This window comes from Diadema antillarum, unplaced genomic scaffold (assembly GCF_040938485.1).
Source record: "Diadema antillarum isolate AM-2024a unplaced genomic scaffold, OU_Dant_1.0 seq00001234_RagTag, whole genome shotgun sequence".
Taxonomy (NCBI): Eukaryota; Metazoa; Echinodermata; class Echinoidea; order Diadematoida; family Diadematidae; genus Diadema; species Diadema antillarum.
The window spans coordinates 78,096-91,040 of NW_027272022.1; the positions used below are offsets into that span (position 1 = coordinate 78,096).

The 12,945-nt window shown below is 40.0% G+C and overlaps 1 protein-coding gene across 1 annotated transcript in view; it reads right to left on the minus strand.

Moving 5' to 3' along the window:
• LOC139745074 (jouberin-like) overlaps nt 1–12,945 on the minus strand; it is a 33,464-nt gene that overhangs the window by 6,927 nt on the left and 13,592 nt on the right. Inside the window, exons 13-23 of the mRNA XM_071655495.1 lie at nt 12,418–12,488; nt 12,083–12,211; nt 11,409–11,463; nt 11,171–11,286; nt 10,313–10,481; nt 9,730–9,856; nt 8,567–8,711; nt 6,918–7,051; nt 6,118–6,258; nt 4,360–4,550; nt 1,079–1,099 (exon numbers count right to left, since the gene is read on the minus strand). Coding sequence (XP_071511596.1) covers nt 1,079–1,099; nt 4,360–4,550; nt 6,118–6,258; nt 6,918–7,051; nt 8,567–8,711; nt 9,730–9,856; nt 10,313–10,481; nt 11,171–11,286; nt 11,409–11,463; nt 12,083–12,211; nt 12,418–12,488 — 1,299 coding nt within the window. The remainder of the gene's footprint in view (nt 1–1,078; nt 1,100–4,359; nt 4,551–6,117; nt 6,259–6,917; nt 7,052–8,566; nt 8,712–9,729; nt 9,857–10,312; nt 10,482–11,170; nt 11,287–11,408; nt 11,464–12,082; nt 12,212–12,417; nt 12,489–12,945) is intronic.

Consider the following 12,945-nt stretch of genomic DNA (forward strand, 5'->3'; position numbering starts at 1 on the left):
ATGGTATGTGGTAACAAAAATGTACACAGACTCTCTTCCTTCAGATTTCCGCACTGCATAAGATTCTGCACATGAACTGATCTGTTATACAGATTTTGATAGCTTGAAAACTACACAATTGCTCTACCATTAAAAAAAAAACACACCAAACAAAAAAACGACAAAAGAATAGGAACAAGCACCCACAACCCCCCCCCCCCTCCCACTGTCAGAAGTCTTCTGCAGTTTTAAATAGTTTAGATCTGAAGAAATCTCCAACACCTTTTACCTTTTTTTTTTGGGGGGGGGGGGTGGGCTGTTGTTGTTTAGCTTGTCAGTACGATTGAAAATGTCTGCTTACATTCCTTTGCATTCCTTACTTCAAAATCACTTTATGACATACAATACTGTAATGTAAAAATCATTATATTCTCCCCATCTCTCAGAATTCTTCCTTCCACTACCACTAAAGAAGTGTCTGCAAAGGAGAATTATTCAACTTTCTTGATTAGTGACATGTACACAGCATAACTTTTAACCAAATGACCTTTACACAGGTCTGCTTTATTACCCAAAGTGGCCTACAAGTTTGGTTGTTATCAATGCTGTGTTGACACCATGTTCCCAGCAACCATGGTAGCCAGGTTTCAGGGGAAGTGAGATAATGCTGTGAGACAGGATAGACAAACATGACAAGCCATGACTGCCGTGGATGCCATGTTTGATTTTTAAACGGTAAATCAATTTGCCACAGCAGTCCCGGTGCTAATGAGGAATCTTGTATGCCGTGATAAAATGGGGTGAACGCAACAAAACACGACAGCACGTAACAAGCCGTAACAAAGCTCTGAGGCGGTCCGTAGCAGGATACAATGGAAAATATTCAGAGTCCAGTCTGACCAGATGCTGTGAGAACAGCGTCTGATAGCTATATGATCACCTGGGCAAGGACTGGCATGAACAACACTAGAATGCAAAGTGGGGAAAACAGGAGAATGTCTCATCCACCCACAGCACACTTCGTCTCAGGCAAACGGGACTGCCGTGGCTGCCGGGAATACGGTGTAAACGCAGTTTAAAGAATTAGTATGTATTGTACCTGTAGCATTTCCTTCATGGCCTGGATGGGGTGAAGGGAGCCATGAGGGGAGGGTGGATGTAGGAGAAGTATGGCAGGATGAGATGTCACAAGTCAGCACGGCACAGCAGCAAAGTGAGTTGGAGTTTGCATACCGCACACAGCAGAAGGGAAGCAGGAAGAAAATGTGTGCAAAGCATTCCAAACGTCTTTTCCATTGCATGCAATGCTACAGAGCACATTGCTTGAGTAATGACTTTGGGGAAAATACCAGCAACTTATCAACACTTGGGGACAGTCAAACCTGCTAGAGTGACCACCTTGGTATAAAGATCATTTGCCTCTAAGAGGGACAACTAGTCTATGATGGTGAACTTTTCTGTATGTTTGAGGTAAGGTCTTGGTGGTCAGGTTTGACTGTAGTTGACACTGCGACACACAAACAAGGCCAAAAAAAAAAAAAAATTGTTTGTTGACAGAAAACAATTAGGAAAGAAAGACAAAATAAAAAGAAAAAAAAGAGAGGAAAAAAACTTTGAATGAAAGATGCTCTCAGTCTGACGGGTGTTAACAAACCAGGCACAGGTGTGAACAACTCAAACTGAAGAGAATAGCAAGTATTTGAAATAATCTGTAAAGTTTACAAGAAAACTCTAACCAAATCGGACAATTCTGAAAAAAAAAAAGATAGAAATATACCGTAGGCAGGAAAGAAAATACCTCGCAGCACTTTAAGGGGAGTGGTACAAATCGAAAAACTATAAAAACTCCAAACTTTCATGCATGGCTGATGCATATTCTAGGGCAGTCCACATCTGTCAACAGTTGATATCACAAATTGCAAATTCTAAATTGCCAATAAAGAATGTCAAGGGATACAAAATGTAAAAGGGATAAGGCAAAAACGTTTCTACCTCCCCTATAGTATTCAGTATTCACTGAGTCAGATACTCTATTTTAGTACACTCTCAGAAAACAAGGTGTTCTCTATAGGTCATGTGACACATTATTTTTGGTCATACGTCATGTGACACATTATTTTTGGTCATAGGTCATGTGACACATTATTTTAGGTCATAGTACTATGACCGGGTTGCCAACCTCTTCGGACCAAAAGAGGTCTTGATGCAAAATAAATAACATATTTTGAAGGCAAAAATTATATTTTGGTCACCAAAGAACTGCACATAGCAGGCGTGCCACATCAATTTCAGTAAACACATTAAGAATGAAAACAAACCACATTTTTGCCTTTTCACAGAGAAAAACAAACACAAACCCCAACATACTAAATATTGTTAAAATATGCCAGTTTGCAACTCTGCAGACAACATGACAGGAACCCAAATGAGTCATGTTATCTACAGGTAGCTACCACTAAGAGTTGCTATGCAATGATTGATTTTCCTAAAGCATCATCAGTGGTTGATATGATCAGATTTCCGTTTGTGGACCACCCTGTAAATACCGTATGTCAAAAAAAAAATTACAACGGGGCCCTACGCAATGATATCTTTAAAGATATTGCATCAATCTAAATACAAATTCAGGGTATGAAACTATAACTCATTGCCCACATCTTACAGAAAACCCCATTCGATTTGCTTCAGTGGTCAAAGAGAAATGAGAAATTTTGTAGAGGATGTCGGGAATCTCTTTTGTCCAAGTTCTGTCTATTGTTCACACACAAATCATCGAAGTGCTAAACTTGGAAGAATCAGACTCATGACATGCTTTACTACAATCCCCATTTCTCTGTGACCGCTTCACCAAATCGAATGGGGATTTCTGCAAAATAGAGCTAAGATGTTATATTTTAAGACCCTGAAGTAGCATTGAAAAAAAAATAATCATATTGGATGTTACCAATGCGAAAATCTGATTGTAATTTTTGTGGGACATACTGCAGTATGTCCCTCAAAAATTACAATCAAATTTTCGAATTGATAACATCCAAAATGATCGACCTGTCTAAGTGCTACTTCGGGGCCTTAAAATATAACATCTTAGCTCTATTTTGCAGAAAACCTCATTCAATTTGGTTAAGCGGTCACAGAGAAATGTAGATTGTTGCAAAGCATGTCATGAGTCTAATTTTTCCAATTTTAGCAATTCAATGCTCTAGTGCGTAAATGATAGACAGAACTTGGACAAAAGAGATTCCCGACATCCTCTACAAAATTCCTCATTTCTCTTTGACCACTGAAGCAAATCGAATGGGGTTTTCTGTAAGATGTGGGCAATGAGTTATAGTTTCATACCCTGAATTTGTATTTAGATTGATTCACTATTTTTAAAGATATCATTGCGGGGGGTCCCGTTGTAATTTTTTTTTTGGGACATACTGTATTGTATGCTGTTGTTGTGAGAACACAAAACTTTCCAGAAGAAAACTCCTTTACAAATAGAGAATAAGAACCTTATTGGGAGAAAAACTCAGAGCTTTATCAAAAAACAAGCCATCCAAAAAAGAGTGAAGGCAAGACAAAAACCAAGAATTTTTCTAGAAGCAGCTGACATAACTTACATCCTTTGACACCTGTGCACATTGAGCAATGAGAGCAAGCAGGTAATAATAGTGTGGACAACATTTCACTTCAGGCATGGTTTATATTGACCAACTACAGACACAGAAGCATGACTAGCTAGTAAAGAAAATAACAGCATGTCTTCATCATTTTTAGACATTTTGCTAAATATTACACTCAGCAAATGACATGTCCTGAGATGTCTTACTTACCCATATGGCTAGAACTACTGCTTCTGTTTCTACAAAGCACTATTGATGCTAGTATGACAAAATTAACATCAACACCTAAACACTAGTACTACATCCTCTATTTCTGTTTCTACAATATTACTAACATGTATTTTGTCTCTACCACTACTATCACCATCATTACAACTACTACTCTTGTTTTACTGCTACTTCTTGCTACTGCTCTATCTACAACTAATGCCATTTTTACCTCTACTGCAACAAGATGATCTACAACTACTGTTACAACAACTTTTTCTTCTGTAAATACTGTTGCCTTTGCATTGTGACAACGCCGCACAGGTCGGAGAGTATTGAGGTTCAGTACAGACAGTAGCTATTTGTTTGATAGCCACAAGCCACAATCACCCAGAACAGCAGCACATCTGATCGTCATGACAACAAGCCGATCAATTCTCCAGTGCACCCAGTCACACGTCAGCCACCAAACCTTGTCTCTAGTGACCCTAGGGGGCCGCCCTGCCCTGCCCTGCCCCGCCCTGCCCTGCCCCGCCCCTTCCCCCCTCACATGGTTTGCACATACCAGGACGGTGGAGAGTTTCCTTTTGACCCTGGCTAGCCGTTCCTGTTTCTTCTGGTCCAGTTCCTGGTCCAGGTCCTGCTTGGCCTTCAGCGTGCCCACTAGTCTCTCCTCATCCTCGGCTGCTGCTATAGCGCCCTCGCCTGCCTCCACGCTTAACTTAGTGGGAATCAGTCCCATAGAGAGCTGGGCGACTGAGGGGCATAATGGGAAGAGATGTCTTTATTTTCTATTCCAACACTTTTGCTACACATTTTGTATCAATATGTCATACCATTAAAAAATCTCTGTAGTATGGAAAATGTTCATCATTGTGGTTCTTTAAAAATCTCCACGTTCACTGTTTAACAAATTTCTGTCCACTTATTGACCTACATATGCTTCCCATCTCATACAAATTCTTCATCAACCCCGTTTCGATCATCCTCATATGAAAAGTAATCTTCATGTATGCACTTTATGATTCTCTTGTCATCAACTGACATACAGGCCATATGTGTTCTTGAAAGTCTTGATTTCAACAATCTACAAACTTCATACCATCCAGCAATTTTTACACTTATTGAATCATACTTCTGCTGCCTTGCTGCCTTTCATTAGCAGACACACCTACCGGTATTCATTTCATGATGGTTTGAACTCCTAAATAGGAAAAATAAAAATCTTTTTGCATTGCCCAAGCTGTAAACTAACTCAGCTGTCCTTACTGAGGTACACTTCTGGTGAAAAGCTCATCTCATAAAATACATCCATGTCATTTTCACAATGCCAGAGAGAGGGGAAAAAGGAGATACATGTGTGATTCCCCTTACAAGACGTGTCAATGAAGACTTGATGATGTGGAATTTGGCAGGATTTTGCTCAGCAGCATTACCACACATATTTTTTTTTTGTGATATCTGCCTAAAAATGTCACCACTTTCAGCTACTGCAGTTTCATTATGGAGATATTATGTCACTGACAAAAAAAGGAAAAAAAAGAATAAAAAGACAGAAAAAAAAAACGCTAATGCAAAAGCATACATAGCAGTTGATAAGATCGTAATGGATTATTGACAGTGATGTGACATGACTTTAGCCAAGAACTGAGATTCAAATGTGTGAAGTCTTGCGCCGAGATATTTTTTATTGCAACTGACCGGCAAACTGCCCTTTATCGATGTAAATATGCACGAATTATTTGGTGTTTAAGTAGTAGCCACGATAAAAAAAAACGTGGCATTCATACTCGGGTTGAACTTGACTCTGAAAATCAGGATATCATTGGTTTGAGTCCAACCTAAGTATGTATGCCAATAATTTTTATCATCTCTACTACTAAAATACTGAATAATTGGTGCTTATCTACGAAGAGGAGCAATTTGTCAATCAGTTGCAATAAAAGAAATGAGATGTTGTGAAAAACGGCTACACAACATTTGCTCCCCCACCAGTTGCTCTGGGCCCCGTTTTATCAAAAGATAAAATCGATTATGAATTTCCTTACCACACAGGCTGCCATAGACTTACCATAGAAATCAACTATATAATCAACTATAACTCTTCATAAAACAGGGCCCTGGTCTTATTTTTTTCCATGAACTTGGGGTTATGGTTAGGGTTGTGATGGGGTTTTAGGTTTAGTTTGATGTGAGGATTAGGATTAGGGTTAGAGTTATAATTGTGGGTAGAATCTATGTTTGGCATAGCGTGCAGATATTTCATGGGAGCAACTGTCGGGGGAGCAAATGTCATGGAACTGTGACAAAAATGTGCACCTACCCTTTGCATCATACACATAGACCTGGACTGGATGGCTCTCTCCCCTGGAGCAAAGGGCCACCATGTGTTCATGGGGGTGATAATCCACGTCACACACGGGCTGCCTGTAGCCAAGCTCTGTGTAGGCTGCAACTTGTTCACCTGAATCACGAACAACAAAATAACATCTTGGCTCTCACACTCTGGAATAAAGTAATAAAACATCTATCCAAACTTGCTGTAATACTGTGCACTAATTATGAACACTGTGAAGTGCAAAGTCTCTACGATATTTAAAATCTATTCCGGAAACTGCGCTGAGAAAAAAAAGAAGAAGCATTCTATAGGAAAAGTAGGCATATTTATGCAAAGTGAATACCCCCCCCCCCCCAAAAAAAAAAAAAAAGAAAAAAAAAAGAAAGAAAAAAGAATTACAGAGCTTGTACTTAACAGCAATGACTGGATTATGATAATGAGTTGTTTTCAGTTTCCTGTTGAGTAGTCTAAACACTATGAGATCTTGTTTGCTACAATGCAGCTGTGATGAATTCAAAATATGACTTTGCAGTTTCAACAAGAAAAGATGACCTATAACTATCTGATCATAACATAACAACTGTTGTTATTTTTTTCAGCAACAACAAGTAAACATGTGACACCATGCTTAACACCCTGGCTTCTAAATATGCGATTGTAGAGAATTTGACAAAGCATGTGACCAAAATTGCAATAAGATGCCATATCCACTGGCTCTCTGAGAGGCATGTAGAAAGGTGTGTGATGAATAGGGATAGGACTAGAAGAGGGCAGAATCATGGTACCTGTGTCGGTGTTCCACACGTATCCCCGCCGGTCCTCACTGCCGGAGAAGAGGAACGACCCGCACGGAGAGAGGGCACTCCGGATCTGCTCCCGAAAGTTCAGCACGCCCACGTAGTGCTGCATCACACAGTATCTGGGCGAATAGCGATAAGTCGCATGCAAAGAATCAGAAAAAAGAATACACAGGCATATGCACAGTACATCCCTCGTGGCTGAAACAAGTTTTCTGAGTGATTAATGCAAGATCACTGGATGGAGATCATGCATAATTTGAACGATATTTCACAGCAGAAAGACAGGTTCAAAGTAGCAGGAAAATAAGTGGATGGGTGAAAAAATCTCGAAGTCATGTAGAACCAGAAGGATGAATGGTTGAGGTGATGATGGGAATTATCCACATGCACTGATGATCACAACAAAGGATAGGATGATTGTACTGCCAGTATGTCCCTGAGATCCACACTCATCCGGTCTGTGTGCTGAGTGAGGCAAAAGATTTGCAGGCAACAGAATTATACACCAATTGCAAGAAGTTAACTAATGCCTTTCAAATATTTATGTTAACAACAAGCTGGAATCCAAACATCCATGAAATAATGATGAAAACCATCTCTCCACACATACACATAAGATTAAATGCATTCATTATGACATAGGAGTTGATATCAAGTTTGTTTGCTCTCTGTGTAAATAAATAGCCTTATAATCAGATTTTTAGCAATAAAAGCGTTCAATTTATCATGGTCAGAGGGTCCCATTATTCCCCCTTAAAAGATGAAATCTCAATGATCAACATAGATACTCAGGTTCCTCATTAATTTTATATCTGTGAGAGAAGGGGACTGTTGCTGAAAATTAAGAAGACAAAAAAAAAAAATGTTCATCGATGATGATAGGCAGGATCATGGTGAAGGTTTCAAGTTGGATGGAAATGTCATTGAGGAGACCACTAGCTTTGAGTTCCTTGGCTCTATTACCAACTTCAAAGGTGACTGCATCCAAGAAATAAAGAGGAGAGCTGCCATCACCCGAATCATGGTTCAAAGCATGTCAAAAATCTGGAGGCGCAAGATACCAACAGCACTGAAGATTCGACCTCTTAAGTCAACAGCTTTTGCTCTTGCAACATATGGTTGCGAGTCATGGACACTGAAGAAAAGCGACAAAAAGGCCATTGATTCCTTTGAGCTTCTGTGGTACTGGGGAGTGCTGAGAGTTTCTTGGACGGAGCGTAAAACCAACACATGGGTCCTGGAACAGATTGGGTCTGAGAAGACACTGTTTTCTGATATCATAAGGAAACTAGCCTATTTTGGCTGTGCCACAAGACACAAATGCCTTGAGAAAAGAATCATTCAAGGGATGGTCGAAAGGAAGAGAAGAAGGGGTAAGCCAGCAGCAAGTTGGTTCGACGACATCAGGAAGTGCATGGGAACAAACATCATTGGCGCTACTAGAATGGCAGCCGACCGCACTCGGTGGAGAACTCTTTTGTGGACCACAGGAGCATGTGTGTATGCAACATGACAAAGAAGAAGAAGAAGAAGAACTTCCCTGCTACATTGCAATCTTGATGTACAGGTGTTTGTTTGTGGCATTGTGTATACCAGCATTCTTTTGATGCCACAGAGAAAAAGAAGAGACTTACAATCTGAGATCCATCATTCGGATGTTGTTGTCCCTGCAGTGGACCAGGAGGCGTCTCCCACTGGGGTGGATCTGTAGACTGTTGATGGGGATCCCCTGGAACTCCTTGTCTGTCGCATCCCGATGGATCATCCAGTTACCTCCGCCTGGAGAAGGTGAAAGATATACCAGTACACGTCTTGCTCTTTGCTGCACTTATCACATATTCATGTACAATACACTCTGCAAGCACAGTACACTTCATTATACACCAAGCCACATTCCTGTACATATACAGAGTGGTATGATCATCCAATTTCACTACTCTTCTCTACTCAATACTCATTTGGCTATGCAACACTATGCTACACTACACTTCACTACACTGCATTACACTACATTACACTATACTATACTATACTACACTACACTACACTACACTGCACTACATTACACTACACTACACAACACTTCACTACAATATACTACTGTATACGCTATAATTTTCGCGTACATAAATTTTCGCGAATTGCCGCTGTCACACACTTTCGCGAGTGGTTAAATTCGCGATTGGGGGACCAGAGAAAATATGAAGTGACAAAGAAAGTGTGAATTTTCAACTTACTAGCAAATAAGAATGATACTAGTTATACACTGCATGAAAAAAACTTACCAAACTCTGCGAACTAGTAAGTAAGTTAGAATTCAACATTTTTGAAGTGGTTAAGTCCATCACGCTAGATTTCTGACGAGTGGTCCCCTTGCGATAATGGATTGGCTCTCCACAGTATTCATATTGTAGACATGGACGACGACGTGCGTAAACAAGCTTAGCCAGTATGGTCTGTTCGGTAAGCCGTGACATGGTATACTAGTACTGAAATGTTCGTATCATCAAGGCAAAGGGTTTCATTTTGGAAGGTAATATTTTCGCGTGTTGTTAATTTCGCGAATAGCTCCCGACTCGCGAAATTCGCGAAAATAAAACCCCCGCGAAATATATAGCGTATACAGTACACTACAATATATCACAATACACTACATTACACCACACCACACCACACTACACTACACTACACTACACTACACTACACTACACTACACTAGACCATACCATACAACACTTTATGCATTCTGCAACACTGTCAAACTAAAGTGCTTCCATTTTACCCGAGTATTGTACACTGAACTCACCAATGCTCTTCCAGACCAGGATGACACCTTCGCTGTCCCCAGAGTACATCTTGGTTCCATCAAGGGAAAAGCACATGCAGTTGACATATCCCTTGTGGCCCTCCAGCTCATACAGCAGCTATCAATTTTGAAGAAACAATATTGCAATGAACAGCTATGTTGACAGACACATGTCTGCAATATATGGATATACTGAGGTTGCGGAATGCTTCAGTACAAAAATCGCTAGAGACACACAAAAGACCGTAAAGCCGATGTGAAGCATCTGGTCACTAACTGCACCTAAGGAGAAACGGCCTTGACCAACCATGGTTCTAAATCACTGATTTCATGGTAGTATATTTTCATATGTATTGCAGTAGAGTAACATCCCAGCAAAATTATCACAAACTTGTGTGTGTGTGTGTGTGTGTGTGTGTGTGTGTGTGTGTGTACGTGTGTGTGAGTGAGTAGAGAGTATCTAAAGGTATGAGCTAGAAAGCAATATGAGGGCAACTGAGGCAAGTAAGTCTTTTCCACACAAAGATTGTCATCAGATGATTCCTGAATCCATTCAAAATTATGAGTGAGGTACCTCTCCTGTTTGCGAATTGCTATCTCTGCTCCACACCCTGACAAACTTATCGTAACCTCCAGTGATGATGTACTTCTCCTCGGTTGGGTAGAAGCGGGCAGCATAGACGAAAGACGGGTGGGGGAAGACCTTCACTGCAGCAGAGTTTGGCATGTCAATGTGCCAAATCCTGGAGAGTAAGGATAAAAAGGTATTCAAAAAAGTAAATATTGTCATCATAATGTGCTAAAATTGGTCCAACTGTAGAACAATGTACTATAACTTCATCACCATCATCACCACCACCACCACCACCACCACCATCATCATCACAACCATCATCACCATCACCAAAATCATCATCATCACCATCATGATCATCATCATCACAACCATCATCACCATCACCACAATCATTATCATCACCATCATGATCATCATCATGATCATCATCATGATCATCATCGCCATCATCACCACCATCATCATCACCATCATCACAATTATAATTATTATCATCATCATCAACATTTCAGTATAGCTAAATAATGAAGTATGCAATGGCATAGAGACAATAATTCTGGGACCTGAAGTTTTATTTTGTTGTCATGAAAGTTTCGTTAAAGGTGTGTTTGTTGTAACAGGAATGCGCTGTATTTTCGTTTTTACTTTCAGAACTATACCTCCTTATACTATTTGATTGGGAAAGAAAATATCTAATTGGATAAACCTTTACTAGTCAGCAGCTCAGCTTGCATCATCGCCTACAGTAAGAGCATGATAAAGTTTGCTGAGGGCCACTCTTCCTCATAGATCTGTATGAATGTAAGATAGTAGCTGGGGATACAAAAGGGCCAACCTTACTACTCTCTGACTCACTTTGCTGTACCGTCGGATGAAGCGGTCAGGATGGCACTCCCCGTGGGATTCCATGAGATGTCATACATCAGCCCATAGTGACCGGGGAACTGACCCTTCAGACGTCCAGAGGGTATCTAAGAACCAAAAATGGTAATGAATATTCATCAGATGTATGGATCATATTTATTTCACATGTATCATGAGTTTATGAGGATGGTTCAAACAGTAACAGACAAAAGAAAACAAAGAAACCTACCTCATACACAAGTACAGGGTACCCATCCTTGTCCTTACAGCCACAAGCTAAGTGTCTGAAACAAACATACAGAATGTAAGATTTCAATTGTAAAACAGAAAAAGGCAATCTCAGAGAAGTCATAGAGCTTTGATAGACAACCATCATTATCATATTATATATAATTGAGCAGTGTCTACATATACTAGGTAAAAATTAGGATACTTAATATAATGTCATGATTCAAGAAGATATAGTGGTTGTATTTCTTAAGTTCCCTATCGTTTCAAAAATTATATTCCACCATAAAATTTCTAACATGAGCAGCAAATATGCTTGAATTAAATTGAATTGAATTGAAGTATACTTCGGCCAAGCCTGACCGAAGATGATAAGAAATACATTGGGTGAGTACACCCTGAAAATAGCAGACCAGCTAATGACAAAATGAGGAACTGCATACTGCTTTGACATACAAAACTCTGTTGATGACATGCACACCCTTTGAATCCTCATGTAAAAGTGCCTCCATTTGGAGCGAGGGAATGTACGTAAGAATTGTACGAGGATATATTGATTAGTTTACAGGATTCTGCAGGTGTCCCTGTCTGTGCCATGGACTTTTGACAATGTGTACAACGCTATGAGGTTTTCTGTGCCAATCGGCACTCAAGGCACAAAAAGGGTTAACTCACAGGCCGTCGGGCGAGAACTTGATCACATGACAACCCTTCTTGTCTCCGGCCAATGAGAGGGCAGCCCTGTTTGGGATGCGACACATCTGACCCGGCAGCTTACTCCAGATTGTTGGCATCTTGGTCTTACTGTAAAAGCAAGAAAATATACCACACATTAATCATATGAATAAAAAAAGAACATAACAACACTTTATCTTAAACTTAAACAAAAAGTTAAATACAGAAACAGTACTGTCAAGTTTTGAAGAGTGTGCAGTTAATGACGTAAAGTACTGTCACATTTCTGAAATAAAATTCCTTTCAAAGAGCTATTTCTGGAATGCAACACTTACTTCAAAGTTTGATCCTTGTTCCTCAGAGACATTGTTTCTTTGAGTTCTTTGTAGGTCATGGTTCCTCGCTCCTGAAAAGCAATCGAGTACACCAATCAGTAATACTGAATTTTTGACACACACCGGCACATTGTAAGTTGAGAAACAAAAGGCCATTAACGTCAGTGACTTTATGCTGCTTAATTACCTTATTACTTCTCATATGTAGAATTAATGTGTCACTTACGTTGCCAACTGATCATAGTTGCACACTGTTTTGTGCAACTCACAAAATGTGATTTGGTAGGTCATGTTCGAAGAAAGAGACCAGCATTGCTGGGATGTAGGTTTGTGGCGCTGCATGCCTACATCATGAGATTGGTACAATTTGAAGTTATTCTACAAACGCATTCTGTGTGTTATGGATGCTCGCATCATGGGGGGGGGGGCACTTTTTCTATGTCTGTTAAAATGAGTGGGTAAAAAAAAAAAAAAAAAAGGGTGCATTCAACTCTCAGACTTTTGGATTGGATACAATCTTCACTGAAT